A 14,489-nucleotide genomic window follows, 5' to 3' on the forward strand; every position below is an offset into this window, starting at 1 on the left:
CCGCGCCGCACAGACCCGCCGGCCCGCGCGCCCGCCCGCCCGCCCGCCAGTCCCTTAGGGCCACGCCGGACCCCATGGCTTTCTCTCTGGTAAGAGCCGCCGGGGCGGGGCGGGGCCGGGCGGGGCTGCTGTCCCCGCCGGCCGCCTCGGCTAACGGTCCGCGCGCAGTCTCGCCGCTTCACAGGGCCCCCTCACTGCCGCCCGGGTTAGCGTCCCGGGCGGGGCGCCGGTCACATGCCCGCGGTCGTGGGCCTCGTGGAGCGGTGTGGGGCGCGCGGGGAGGGGCAGGGAGCTTCCTCGTGACTCAGGCCTTTGGGCTTAAAGGCGCCGCGGCCCTCCGGGGGCGGCCGCCGGGGCCTCGGAGCTGCACTTGCACAACTCCCGGTGGCCTCGAACATATGTCCAGACGGGAGCCGGCCGCGCGGACGGGCGCCCGGGCGCCCACAACACTTCCTCCTCCCGCAGCCGTCGCACGGGAGAGCCCGAGAGGCCGGCCGGCCGGCGGCGTCCGCGGCTCCCGTCTCTCTCTTTCCTTCCCTCTCTCTCTCCGAGAGTCGCCTTGGCGTCCCGCAGGAGGCAGGGGCTGGCGGCTCGCCGCGGGCGGCGCAGCAGCGAGCCGCGGAGACCCCTTCAGGCTGGGGCGGCGCTGGGGGAGGCGCGCCACGACGGCGCCGACATGGCTCCTTTAAAGCCGAGGTCTCGGGCCCCTCGTGCGGGCCGCGCGCTTTCCGAGCCCGGGGAAGTCACGTGGCTTCACACGTTCGATTGCTCCGGGAGCCCTAGCCCCGAGGGTGGACCGGGCCAGGTGAGGTCGCACGTGCGTGTGACCGGGCTTCGAGGGCTGTCCCCGGGAGCCTCGCGGGGCTGGGGGGCGCGGGCCCGGAGGGGAGGAGGAGTCGAGCAGCCCGCGAGGGGGCGCAGGCGGGAAGCCAGCTAGTCCTCGGCGGCGTCCGTCTTACTCGGGCGGCCTGGCGGGACGCACTCATGTGGCCTCGAGGGTGTCGCTCAGCGTTTCTCAGCCAGCAAGGCCAGGTGCCCAAACTCGGGGGTGTGTCGGGTTGCAGATGGGCTCGCGTGGCCTCCAGCTCTGACCTCAGGTTTGGGGGAGCGGAGGCTGGACGCTGGGTGGGTAGGGCTGACAAGGCTGCTTCACTGGGGCCTAGACGCCACGGGGTGGGGGGTGGGGGGGGGAGGCCCATGCCTAGGCAGGGGCACCCAGGTCAGCAAAGAGCGTCCTCGGTGGGCAGCGCGGGCCACCCGTGTGGGTTGCTGTGCGGTTCCAGCCTCTCACGGTGGCGAGCCTCATTTCCAGGGGGCTCTGCAAGGCCACGGTTCCTGCAAGTGGCCCGCAACACCAGAAAGCACGGAGCACCTGGGCTCCAGGGTCCTATGCAGCCTCGCAGACGTTAGTTAGCACCGTGCTCTGTAGTGGCACTTTGTGCCTTGCAGGCTGACTCTACCCTGCCCTCAGATAGAATTAAGCATGTGGAAATGTCGGAAGCACCCGAGACCTGGAATAGCCTGGGGCTGCCAGCCTCAGGCCGCCCCATCCCCCACCGCGGCCTCCAGGCCCGACTCTGATGAACGCTTTTCTCTGGCAACTGCTTCCTTTGGTCTCCCTGGCTACCGGGCTGCCTCCCCACTCTCTTCTGGCACCTGGGTAAACTGCTGGGCTGCGTCATTTGCTGGGGCCACGGGAAGTGGGTCGAGTTTAGTGCTCTGGAAAGGCACGCGTGTACCAGCTTTCTCCAGGTCACCTCTTAGGTGATTCGGGCCACGTGTACCAGTGGAGACTTTGATGAGGAGAGTTTCCACTTTCGCATGCTCTTTTTGAGTGTAAGGACACAAGATTTTCTTTTTTTAAAAAACAACAGAAAAATACAACAGGCAAAGCAAAACAAGAAATACAAGCTGGTGGTTGTTTTCCCTGTATGTAGAAAGGAATGGACCGCTGACTTTGAAAGTACACTGGGGCTGTAGCCTGTTAGCCCCTAAGGACAGTAGTGTTCAAGATTCACCACTTATCGTTTACCCTTTCTTGTAAGAGCTTGCCTGGAACTCACGGGGCATTTTCTGTAGCGTTTACCATGTCCCACCCTCTCACTTCTCACAGTTCTCTAAATTTGAGTCATTTGGCACTGCCTGCTCTGTTTAACGAAAGTTGACAAGTGTAGAGGTAAGGCAGCTTTGTAGTATAAAAACACTTGCTCCCCTCCCAATGATTGTTTTATAGACAGCTTCCCTGGCAGAACCCACCCCCCCCCCCCCCCAGCGTGGAAGGGAGGCTGTGTCAGCCTGTAGAGCAGAAAGGAGTTAAGAGAGCTGACACAGACATTTAATGAACCTGGGGACATTCGCAGTTAGGAATGGTTCTGGAGTCCTTTCAGTATAGGCAATTGCAGTGCTGTGGCACACTTTAAGTGTTCATAAACCAGAAAGTGGAGGAGGAAGATGAAGTTGTATGATTCTAAGCATTGCACCAAACTTGTTAACAAGGAGCTATTGATAATGGCTGTTTTGAGAAGTATTTGTATCTGGTTCAATCGACTCAAAACAAAAACAAAAACAAAAAACCAACCAAACCAAACCCAAAAAACAAAACAAAACAAAAAACCCCTAAAAACCTTTAAGTGGTTTATAAACCTAAATTATACCAATGCAAACTAAATGAGTTGAAAAAGAGGGAAGAGTAGTAACCATCGACCTATAGTGTATATGTATAGTGTATATGTATAGTGTATATGTATAGTGTATATGTATAGTGTATATGTATGTGCTGCTCTAAAGGAAGTGTTCATTAATTGATTACTGAAAACTTCATGCCCAGAGTTGATGGACCTTTGATACCTCCCCATTTTGAAGAATCTCTGGCTTATAAGTACAGCAATAAAAACTTAAACAGTTTGGATTAAATACAACATCTTTAATGTTGGATTCAACCTGAAGACTAGTTTGAAGTTGAGGCTCACATACCCATTCAAAAAGCTATTAAGTGATGGAATCAGATCCTGGGTCTTTTTGTTGCTTTATCCCAATCTGTTACATGTTGTGTGCCTTGTCATGTCAAGGATCAAAAGGTTATTGGTGATGGATGATGTCGAGAAGGGGTTTTATGGGCTGGTCCTATTTTTAAAGTTGTCTGTAGAGATAGGAATCTCCTCTTGCTGTAGAATTCAGGATAGGTTTTCTGAGCATTAGTGCCTGGAAGGAATGTGCTGTGTGTACTATTCCATGGTGTGGGTCAGAGCAGTTGGTCCTGATAGCCAGAGGTCTGAAGAAAGACTCCTCCCACTGTGTGCTGACCCTCCCAACCTACTGTAAAGAAAACTTATATTTTCAGTAGAGATAAAATTTTAATAATTTTTTTCTCAGACAAGACAGATTTGAAATAATTGTCTTTAAGTTTTATTATATTTTTAATAATTGCATATTGGGAGAACAACTTGCAGGAGTCAGTTCTGTCCTTTCAGCATAAGATCCTGGGGCTTAGGATCCTGCTGAGCCACATTGACAGCCCTGCAATTATAGATAATCGTTCTAAGACTGATGAAAGTAGAATGGTGCATAGTCTTATCACCTGTCCTTGCCAAATGCCTCTAGTGATGTCTCCTGCATTTCCATGAAAAGTTAGACTGTTCAAAGTGCGTGCCTTTCTTCCTGCCTATTCTCTCCCTCCCCCTCTCTGCTCCCTCTCTGCAGGATCTCCTTACCCTTAGGCTTGAACTCCCAACACACCTATAGCAGTCTCCTGAGTAAAAAAGCTGAGATTGGGCTGAGCTGGGCTGGGTTTTTAAATTTATTTTTTCCTGTTGTTGTTGAGTTCTCTTTTTGTTGTTTTGTTTTGTTTTTGTTTTTTGTTTTTTGTTTTTTTTGTTTTTTTGGTGTATGTACACCAAGTTGTAAAATCCTAAAGACTAATCTCCCAGGGCACAAAAGGACCCTGACCTAGTAATGAGGGGCTGGGTCTTTAATTCTGGGCAAGGCTTAGAATCTTAGTATCAGCATTCTATCTAGTCATATCTAATCTATTGAGAGGTTGAAAGGTGATAGAAGGAACACTTACTTCTGTATTTTACTCTTAAGGCTGTAAAGTAGTAATGAGTATATTCAAAACCTTTGGCAAGTGGATTTTTATGTGAGAACACAAACTCTGATACAAACCAGGTAGATTCTTTACCCATTGCCTGGAAAGTTTTGCTAAAGATAAGAACTTCAAAATGTCACCTGACTTTAGTCTCTCTAACATTTTGTAGCAGCTAAGAAAATCAGATCTGAGTTCAGTATTGGCAAATTAGGGAAGCCTAGAGAGCAGTGGATGAGTCTGGGGCATCTGCACAAAAGTTCTTTCTTTCTAGTGTCTGCTTTATTGCTAAGTGTTGTGTGTAAGTTTAATTCACTGGTATGTGTTCCCTTAGATAATTGACCTAAAATCCTATCCATTTAAAGGGCAAATTCATTAGTGAACTTGTAGTTCTACTTAAAGTTGGGCAGCAATATCTAACCAACCCATGTACTACTGTATTAGACTTCTGTTTTCAGTAGCTAGTAGTGGAGATATTAAAAGAATTAGGATCAAGCAAAAAAATGATTTTTCAGTGTTGGAAGAGCTGAGCTACTGAACATCTGCTTTTCCTAATCTAAACTGATCTGACTTTGGGTAAAGTTTGGCCCAAAGCTCCAGGGACAAAGGAGTAGAAGTGGGGTTGTATGTAGAGCTTAGGGTGAGGCAGTTACATAAATAAGTTTGGGCTCTCACCTATTGTTTGACTTAAAACCAAGAAGTATTGATTGCACCCTTTCAGTGTTCATTAAGTCCTTGGATGCTACTCCACTTCTTTTGCTCCCCACACTGCAGCTTTGGAAATTCCCTTTATTTTCCCCTGTTGAAACATTGCTGTGGTTTGCAGTGTTTCAGTTCAGAGCTGCTTATGAAAGAGTCCCATCGTCTGTAAACACAGATCCCGAGGCTGAGAGGTTTTATGCTGAAGACAGGACACCAGCTATTAGGAATTTCTTACTTTCTGTAACAGGCTGAAAAGATTGACCTAAAAGATACATAATAAATGTGATATTTCATATTTTTACATTTACTTTGTGTGTATGTGGGTGGTGGAGGACAACTTGGGGGAAATCAGTTTTCTCCTCCCACCATGTAGGTTCCTACTTTATTTGTTTTTGTTTTTTTCTTACTGACTTCTATCCCCCCACCCCGTTTTTGTCTTGTTTTGTTTTGTTTTGTTTTTAAATGTATGAGTGCTCTGTCTGAATGTACACCTACAGGGCATCAGATCCCTTTATAGATGGTTGTGAACCACCATGTGGTTTCTGGGAGCTTAGGACCTCTGGAAGAGCAGCCAGTACTTTTAGCCATTGAGTCATCTCACCAGCCCCTAGATTCCTGGCTTTAACATAGGTGTCAGGCTTGGTGACAAATGCTTTTATCCACAGAGCCAGCCCTCTTACAGTTTTATAGGAAGGTATTTGACTTTTCACGAGAAGTTGGTATTCACATTAATTTTAAAATGACATTATAGACATAAGTTCCAATTCTTTGTGTCAGAGATTGCATTATTTCCTTACTATTTGATGTGTTTTAAGAAATAGGGTGACAGTGTTCTTGACAGGTTTAGATGAACACTTGGGTATGGGTTACCTTTGAATTCAACTTCACCTCTTCGAGTATTTCTTTATGGGTTGAATAGCCCTTTAAAACTTTTTTGCTCATGATTTTTGTTTTTTCCTGAATGTATGTATATGCTCCATATGTGTGTCCATGCATGGCTGTGAGTCTCTGACGGGGCATTGAGACCTGAATGTAGGTTCTCTGTAAGAACAGCAAATGCTCTTAGTGATTTAGCCATTTCTAGCCTCGAGTAGCTCTTAGTAGTGAGTTAACACTCGGATTTTTGTTTTTAAGGCATTTTTTTTGCCACCTTCCCTTGAGGTAATTGGAGAATCCCCAGAAGGTTAGGTCTAAAGATTGATTTGTGTACTAAAGCTGGGTTCCCTGTTGGTATTAGGAGTCACTTGACTATTGGTGTTATTGGCCTCTCTATTATTCACCAGCATGATACACTGGTATGATACTATCTAGATGGATTTAGCACAGCTGCCCGCTATCTCCTTTGCTAAGGTTGTGAAAATAGCCTTCCTGTTTGAAGGAGAGTAATGACCTTGCTGGGCAGGCATGTGTGAATGAAGGCATGTGTGTCTTTTGTTACAACACTTGAAGCTATTACACCTGTGCATCCTGCATTTTAGTTTGTGTTCTTGGTTTGGGGGCTCTAACACCATCTGTCTTCTGAGTTGGCCCTTTCTCCTGAGGTGGATATTATTATTATTATTATTATTGCTATAATCTTGAAAGTGTTTTAAAGCTCAAAACATGTTTTGAGACCTGCCTCCCAGGTATAATTTGGAGTTGACACCAAGCCCAGTTTATAATTTCTTAATATTTTAATGGAGAAAGGAAAAGGTCTTAGAATGAAATGATTGTTTTTAATTTTATGCAGCAATTGGCTGTATAGCTAGAACTGGAACCCATTTTCAGACTCTGTATTCCTTCCAGAATTCTTACACCTTGACCCTCTGCTATGTTGATTTTATTTTAAAATTTCTACTTAATTACTACAATTAATGCTTCCTACTTTTTTCTGACCCATTGGTCCTGGTGATTACAGGCTTCCATTTTTATTTTTTTCATCTTGGTGATGAACTCCCCATGGTTCAGCCTGTTAGCTCAGACATGTTCATCTGTGTAGGGGGCAATGGTCTTCCATAGCTGTACCCATTTGTCTGTGTGACCAAGTTTTAGGCTGTTTACTGCTGTTTATTCTCAAGATCTAGGCATCGGTCTTTCTGATGGATGTTAAATGTAGCAGGTTTTATGTGTCTGTGTGTGTCTGATTTTGTGTGTGTGTGTGTGTGTGTGTACGAGTGTGTGTATTAGACGTCCACCTCTGGTGTCTTCTTTAATCACTTTTCATCTTATTTTATAGGCCACTGAACCTGGACCTCGCCAGTTCAGCTAGGCTAGCTGACTAGGGGCTGCAGGGTTTCAGTTGTCTGAGCCCCCTTTTTCTGTGATTACAGGAACATGCTGCCATGCCACACTTTTTTGTGGGTCTTGTGGATTTGAGCCCAGGTTCTCATGCTTATGTAGCAAGCATATTACCAACTGAGTTGTGTTTCCAGTTTCCAAGCCTAAAACAGAATTAGTTTATTTCCTTTGCTCTTCTAGTAGAGCTAATATAATTCTGTTCCTTTTCCCAACTAGTCTACATTTTTTTCCAACTAAATTTGAGACTCTAGTGTAGTGGGTCCCAGCCTCCTGCTCCAACCCTTTAATACAGCTCCTCATGCTGTGATGACCTCTAACATAACCTTTTCATTGCTACTTCACAACGGTAATTTTGCTGTTGTTTTTAATTGTAATGTAAATATCTGATATTTCTGGGGTCTTTGGTGACCCCTGCCTGTGAAAGACAGCCCACAGGTTGAGAACTGCTGCTCTAGTGCCACTGTACACGCAAGAACTGTGTTTGGCTATTACTGTTTTCTAACACACTAGACTTGTTACAGAAAGAGGCTAGGGAAGTACATTATTGAAAATGATGGAGACTTCCCTTTAGGAACTTTTAGTTTCTAGAACTTAAAGACTTGCTATAATCACATGCTGTGTGTTCTCTGTGGCTCTTACATGCTTCTATTTCTTGTGCATTACCTTGCATGAGTATTATCAATCTGTGTTTCTCACCGTCCTTCGCAGCTGTTGTTGCATGTTTATACCTGTCACTTTCATGGTACACGGTCCCACTAGTGTTACTCTTGCTTCCTAGTCATATCTCCCTGCTTCTTGGTCTTTAGTGGATTGTTCTGGATGAAAGCCATTTTCATGAATCTTTGCTGTTTTCACCCTCTCAAGATTAAAAAAAAAAAAACAGTTTAGTCATCAGTCTTTCTGTCTGTACTGTCAAAGCTTAGTCACTCAGTCATAGCAGAATTTGGTTTTTTAAATTTGGATTAAAAACCATTACACATAAACAAAAAAGAGAAACCATGAACGGTGTAATGTGGCCCCTGGGAATCCAAAAATTACCAGTATTTTCCTTCTTTCTCATCTATGTCAAGGGCCACTGTGGGATTAAATAAATTCCCAGCTTTCAGGAAGTCACTAGTCTGATGGGAACATAAGCATGTAAACAGGGTATCTGCTATATTGTAAGTAAAAGCAAAAATAGACAGAAATAACATGGGTAGTAGGTATTTAAAAAATTAAAGACTTCCAAAACAGGCTGAGAGGAAGGTTATTTTGGGGGAAGTAGTACAATATCACTAAAATTTTAATACAAAAGTGTACCATCTTTTTAAAAAATTTATAATTACATTTATGTACTGAAACAGTGTACATTTAACCCAATTTAGTGGCGAGTTTTTTAGCCTTTGCCTTTTTCAGCTTGGCAATGCAAGCCACAGACTTAGGACCCAGGACGTTGCCTCCCCAGTGGTGACAGATCTCGTCATATCTGTCTTTATAATTGGTCCCAATAGCTTCCACCAGCTTAGCCAGAGCATCCTTGTCTTCTGAGTTAACCTATGTGAAGGCATCACTGGTACATGTCTTCCTATGGACCAGGCACCCCAGCCTGACCTTTCCCTTGATAATGCAATAGGGCACCCCCATCTTTCGACTGGGCAGGCAGGACACCAGCTCAATGGGGTCTACCCACGGGCAATCACCACCAGCTGAGCCTTCTTGTTCTCCACCAAGGTGGTGACTGTAGTGACCCCTGCATGGAGGACAGGTAGACTCTTAGTTGGGACAGTATCTTTCTTCTCAGCATGGGCCAGTAGCTTTTGTTTCTCTTGCTTTGTCTCTGACCTGTACTTGTGGGCAAGCTTAAGCAGCTGAGTAGCTGTTTGCCCGTCCAGGGCCTGGGTGAACTTGTTAATGGCAGGAGGTACTTTGAGTCACTTATAGAGAGGATGGCTCTTTGCAGCTGCAGCCTGATATAGCAGGGCCATTTGATGAAACGTGTTAGATCTCTTTTGGGCTGGATGTCCTGCCCAATGCTGAAGTTCTTGGGCCTTTTCTCAAACAAAGGACTGACTTTTGGCTTCCTGTTTCTTTTTTTTTTTTTTGGTTTTTCGAGACAGGGTTTCTCTGTGTAGCCCTGGCTGTCCTGGAACTCACTTTGTAGACCAGGCTAGCCTCGAACTCAGAAATCCGCCTGCCTCTGCCTCGGCTTCCTGTTTCTTGACAATGGCAGGGGCCAGGGCCACCTTCTTCCCCTTGGCCTTCTTTCCTTTGGGCATCTTGCTTGGCTGGTGGAGAGCAAAAGTGTACCACCTTAAGACAAAGGAATATACAGAAGAAACAAGTACATCTGACTATAAAAGGATATGCATAAAAATAGTCAACAGTGAGGCATGGAAGACAGCTTAGCAGGTAGAGAGCCCTTGACATTAAGCCAGATGACCTGAGCTTAATCCCTGATACCCACACAGTAGAGGGAGAATCGCCTCTCAAGGGTTGTCCTCCTATCCCCTCCTCTCTCCCCCTGCTCACCAACCCACCCACTCCTGCTTCCTGACCCTGGCAGTCCCTTACACTGGGGCATCGAGCCTTTATAGGACCAAGGACCTCTCCTCCCATTGATACTCGACAAGGTCATCCTCTGCTACATATGTGGCTGGAGCCGTGGGTTCCTCCATGTGTATTCTTTGGTTGGTGGTTTAATCCCTGGGAGCTCTGAGGTGGGGGTGGGGTCTGGTTGGTTGATATTGATGTTTTTCCTATGGGGTTGCAAACCCCTTTAGCTCCTTTAGTCCTTTTCCTAACTCCTCCATTGGGGACCCCATGCTCAGTCCAATGGTTGGCTGTAAGCATCTTCCTCTGTATTTGTCAGGCTCTGGCAGAGCCTCTCAGGAGACAACTATATCCGGCTCCTGTCAGCAAGCACTTCTTGGCATCCACAATAGTGTCTGATTTGGTGACTGTGATATAATACAAAACAATACATGTCAACAGATTATAGGGAAGTAGATAAAATGTAGCTAGCTTCTATTAAGTTAACTCTAAAAGTTGGGGTAGGTCTGGAGAGATGGCTTAGCAGTTAAGACCATTTGTTGCTCTTGCAGAGAACTCAGGTTTGGTTCTCAGCTCCTACATGATGGCTAACAACTCCAACTCCAGTTTCAGGAGTACTTTACAATGTTAATTAAAAATGAAAGAAAAAATTTCCCCAAATTAACATAGTTTAATTACTTCAGCAATGGTATAGCAAAGTTTTAATGAGAACATACTTATAGATAGGCTATGTCTGTATCAGAGCTCTTAAGATCCATCTGTAGGAATGTTAGAGGTGTAAAGAATTCTGAGAGTGAAATGTAGTCCTGTATAGGATATTTTCTTATTTGTATTTTTCAAAGGTGTATTGATAGGAACGTACATGCAGAAAGAAAATATCTTGTCAAGAATTGCTCATTGGTTTTTATACAGCACAGTGAACTAAGCAAAGAGCATTCTACCTGTGGTGGTGTGAATAAGAATGGTCCTTATATGCTCATATAGAAGAATGCTTAGTTACCAGGGAGTGGCACTATTTGAGAAGGATTAGGATGTGTGACCTTATTGGAGGAAGTGTGTCATTGGTTCAAACAGACACAGTCTCTCTTTGCTTGAGCATCAGGATGTAAACATCAACTACCACTCTAGCACCATCTGATGTTTAACCTCAAGGATTAAAGAGAGAAGCAAGGGTGTGGGAGTTAGAGGAAATAGATTTCTGTACAGAGAAGCTAGAAGAAGACTACCAGAGGGGAGCGTGGGTCTAAGGAACAGTCTAAAATTTGAAGAGAGTTGATCCTGTTCACTGAAAAGATAAGTAACTGAAATAATAATTATCAAGAGATCCCAAGGGTGTAGGATGTCAAAACTGTTCTTTAATAGAACTCATTTCTTTGGTAGTAGAGGAAAAGATAATAGTAAAAGTTATGTCAGAATGAATAGAAGAACCTAGATGACCGGTTGTCTAGGGCCTTCAGTATCTTTTAACAACAATGATTTTTTGAGACTGTCATTATCATGAATGAAAAGGTATGCTTAGCTAAATTGAAAATCTTGGTTGAAGTTTATAGAGCTCTAGGATTAAAATTGAGGTCCCAAACTTCAGATTCCTTTTCCCTTCTTTCTACATCAGGCAGTTTGCAGAACACTTGGAGAGGAGAGGAGTTTGGGAAACAATTCTGACATAGCTCTGGAGCCTTGGAGTTTCGTTTGAGGAATTCTCTGTGATCAAAACTTAAAATCTAAATTCTGAGTAGTCATTGAGTTTTGCCCGAAGACAGTTAGTGTGTGAATATCCTATTTCTAAAGCATAAGAAGCTATTACTGTTTATGCAAGTATTTTTAAATTGCCCAAAGTACCGACGACAGAGTATAATGTGGATCTAGCTATCATATGGTATCTAGATTGAGAGCTTGAAAATATAGCAGATCTTAATGTTGGGTACTGCTGCAGAGGTATAGATTCAGGCTGTGAGCAGCCTTACAGTTTATCAAATTGTAGAGTTAGTGATGCTTGCAGTGAATAGTGACTAGTTATTTGTGGACAAAAGCTATAGTTACAGTGATCATGTGCTGTCAACTATTTTTGATCAATTTTGGTATTAAATATTCCATTCTGGGCCTAGGAAAATGGCTCAGCAGTTACTCTGCTCTTTTAGAGGAACCAAGTTCAGTTCCCAGCTCACAACTGCATGTAACTCCAGCTCTGGTGGATCTGAAAATTTCTGGCCTCCATGAGCAGCAGCATTCATGTACATGTGTGTGTATGTGTGTGTGTGTATGCATATATATATATATATATATATATATATATATCACATAAACACATGCACTAACACAATCTAAAACCGAAAATCTTTAAATGATTTCCTTACTATTTTCTGGATACTGTTCTGTCTCCTCCTCAGACTGACAACAGAATTAAGACTGGGTGATTGGTAGGTATATGTACCCTATAGATACATAAAAATAACCAAAGGAGGACGAGGCAGGAGGAAGTGTTTCCTGAATTCAGTAGAGTGGCTGAGGTTCCCCACCCCCACCCACAAAGCCAAGAAAGATTTGGTTGGCTTTAGCAACTATGAAATCATTGATTTAGGAGCTATATAGTGTCAAGTATTTTGGGACGGCATGTTGACCGTGTTATAGATTGAAGGAATGAACCAGAGATAAATACTGGTTGGTCACTGTACTGGCTGGTTGTGTGTCAACTCGACACCGCTGGGTTATCACAGAGAAAGGAGCTTCAGGTGAGGAAATGCTTCCATGAGATCCAGCTGTGGGGCATTTTCTTAATTAGTGATCAAGGGGGAAAGGCCCCTTGTGGGTGGTGCCATCTCTGGGCTGGTAGTCTTGGGTTCTATAAGACAGCAGGCTGAGCAAGCCAGGGGAAGCAAGCCAGTAAAGGACATCCCTCCATGGCCTCTGCATCAGCTCCTGTTTCCTGACCTGCTTGAGTTCCACTCCTGACTTCCTTTAGTGATGAACAGCAGCATGGAAGTGTAAGCTGAATAAACCCTTTCCGCCCCAACTTGCTTCTTGGTCATGATGTTTGTGCAGGAATAGAAACCCTGACTAAGACAATCATGAAGCAGACAAAATGGGCAGTGGATTGAGGAGGATTAAGGTAGAAGAGCCTTGCACACACAGCAATAAAGAGAAAGAGCCATAGTAGAAATGATGGAAGGTCATGAAGAAGAGTGGTCAACTGTCTCTTGGATGGTTAATATATTCTATTCTCTTTCTTATAGGGTAGCCTTTATTTCTTGTTGGAACATTGCTCTCCTTGAATATACTGTGTTTTATATCCTCTGCCACTTTGTTTTATGTTTTTTAAATGTCTGCATATTGAAACTCTTCATATTCAGTTTTCCCTAACTTAGAAGTTTTAGTTGTGAAACCATTTGAGACTGATTATTACTTTCTGGAGTATTTTGTTTTCCACTGGCCTTACTGAATCTACTCATTCCATTAAATGAATTCTTCTGAGACACGAGCTGTTTTATCTATTCTGTGATCTCAATTTCTTACCAGCAGTTTTTCAGTATTCATGAAATATTGAGCTGTGTGAAATTTCTTTTTTTTTTTTGGTTAAAATGATTAGTTATTATTAACTAAAATAGTATTACTAATTTTATATGTACCAAAATAAAATTTTATTCATTATATTTTTTTCAGAGACTACTTTTTCTTTTTTTTTTAATTAGATATTTTCTTTATTTACATTTCAAATGTCATCCCCTTTCCTAGTTTCCCCTCCCCCCTTCCCCTGCTCCCCAACCCACCCACTCTTGCTTCCTGGCCTTGGCATTCCCCTATGATGGGGCACAGAACCTTCACAGGACCAAGGGCATCTCCTCTCATTGATGACTGACTCGGCCATCCTCTCCTACATATGCAGCTAGAGCCATGAGTCCCACCATTTGTTTTCGCTGGCTGGTGGTTTAGTCCCAGGGAACTCTGGGGGTACTGTTTAGTCCATATTGTTGTTCCTCCTATGGGGCTGTAAACCCCTTCAGCTCCTTGGGTCCTTTCTCTAGCTCCTTCATTGGGGACCCTGTGCTCAGTCCAATGGATGACTGTGAGCATCCACTTCTGTATTTGTCAGGCACTGGCATAGCCTCTCAGGAGACAGCTTTATCAGGCTCCTGTCCGCAAGCCCTTGTTGGCATCTGCAATAGTGTCTGGGTTTGGTAGTTGTTTATGGGATGGATCCCCAGGTGGGGCAGTCTCTGGATGGTCATCCCTTCAGTCTCTGCTCTGAACTTTGTCTCTGCAACTCCTTCCATGGGTATTTTGTTCCCCCTTCTAAGAAGGACTGAAGTTCCACACTATGGTCTTCCTTCTTCTTGAGTTTCATGTGTTTTGTGAATTGTATCTTGGGTATTCTGAGCTTCTGGGCTAATATTCACTGATCAGTGAGTGCATACTATGTGTGTTCTTTTGTGATTGGGTTACCTCACTTAGGATGATATCCTCCAGATCCATCCATTTGCAGAGACTACTACATTTTTTAAAAAGACCTTGGCAGGACTACCCTGTTCTTTCCCTTCTCTCTCCCTCTCTCTCTCTTTTTCAGTTTCATATATACATGTGTATGAATAGTATCCAAGATATATAATATATACAAAAACTATATATGTATACATATACATACATACACACACACACACATATATATATATATATATATACACACACATGTATAGTATTAAGCCTATTTCTCCACATACCCTCCTACTTTACCTTTTCTCTCTGCATAGTTCCCTTTGTTGTTGTTTTTCTTTCTTTTTGAGACAGTTTTATCACGTAACAGGATGGCCTTGAACTAAGCCTTCCCAGTTTCCTGATGAAGATTTAAAGCAACCTTAGAAATATAGCTAGGTTTGCATTATTTTGCAAGAAAAACATGTTTCTAATT

The 14,489-nt window shown here is 44.1% G+C and overlaps 1 protein-coding gene across 5 annotated transcripts in view; it reads left to right on the forward strand.

Moving 5' to 3' along the window:
• Positions 1-579: 579 nt before the first annotated feature.
• The window catches only part of Cpeb1 (cytoplasmic polyadenylation element binding protein 1), a 103,136-nt gene continuing 89,226 nt past the window's right edge, over positions 580-14,489 (forward strand). For 2 of the 5 annotated variants that reach the window (XM_085841596.1, XM_085841598.1), the window contains exon 1: positions 582-805. In XM_085841596.1, coding sequence (XP_085697722.1) covers positions 677-805 — 129 coding nt within the window. In that variant the 5' untranslated portion in view covers positions 582-676. Of the gene's footprint in view, positions 806-14,489 lie in introns of all 5 variants that reach the window. The other 3 variants (XM_029479982.2, XM_085841597.1, XM_021166888.3) reach the window with 3 other exon arrangements.

The sequence above is a fragment of the Mus caroli genome, unplaced genomic scaffold (assembly GCF_978045245.1).
Source record: "Mus caroli unplaced genomic scaffold, Mus_caroli_1 scaffold_8, whole genome shotgun sequence".
NCBI classification, from domain to species: domain Eukaryota; kingdom Metazoa; phylum Chordata; class Mammalia; order Rodentia; family Muridae; genus Mus; species Mus caroli.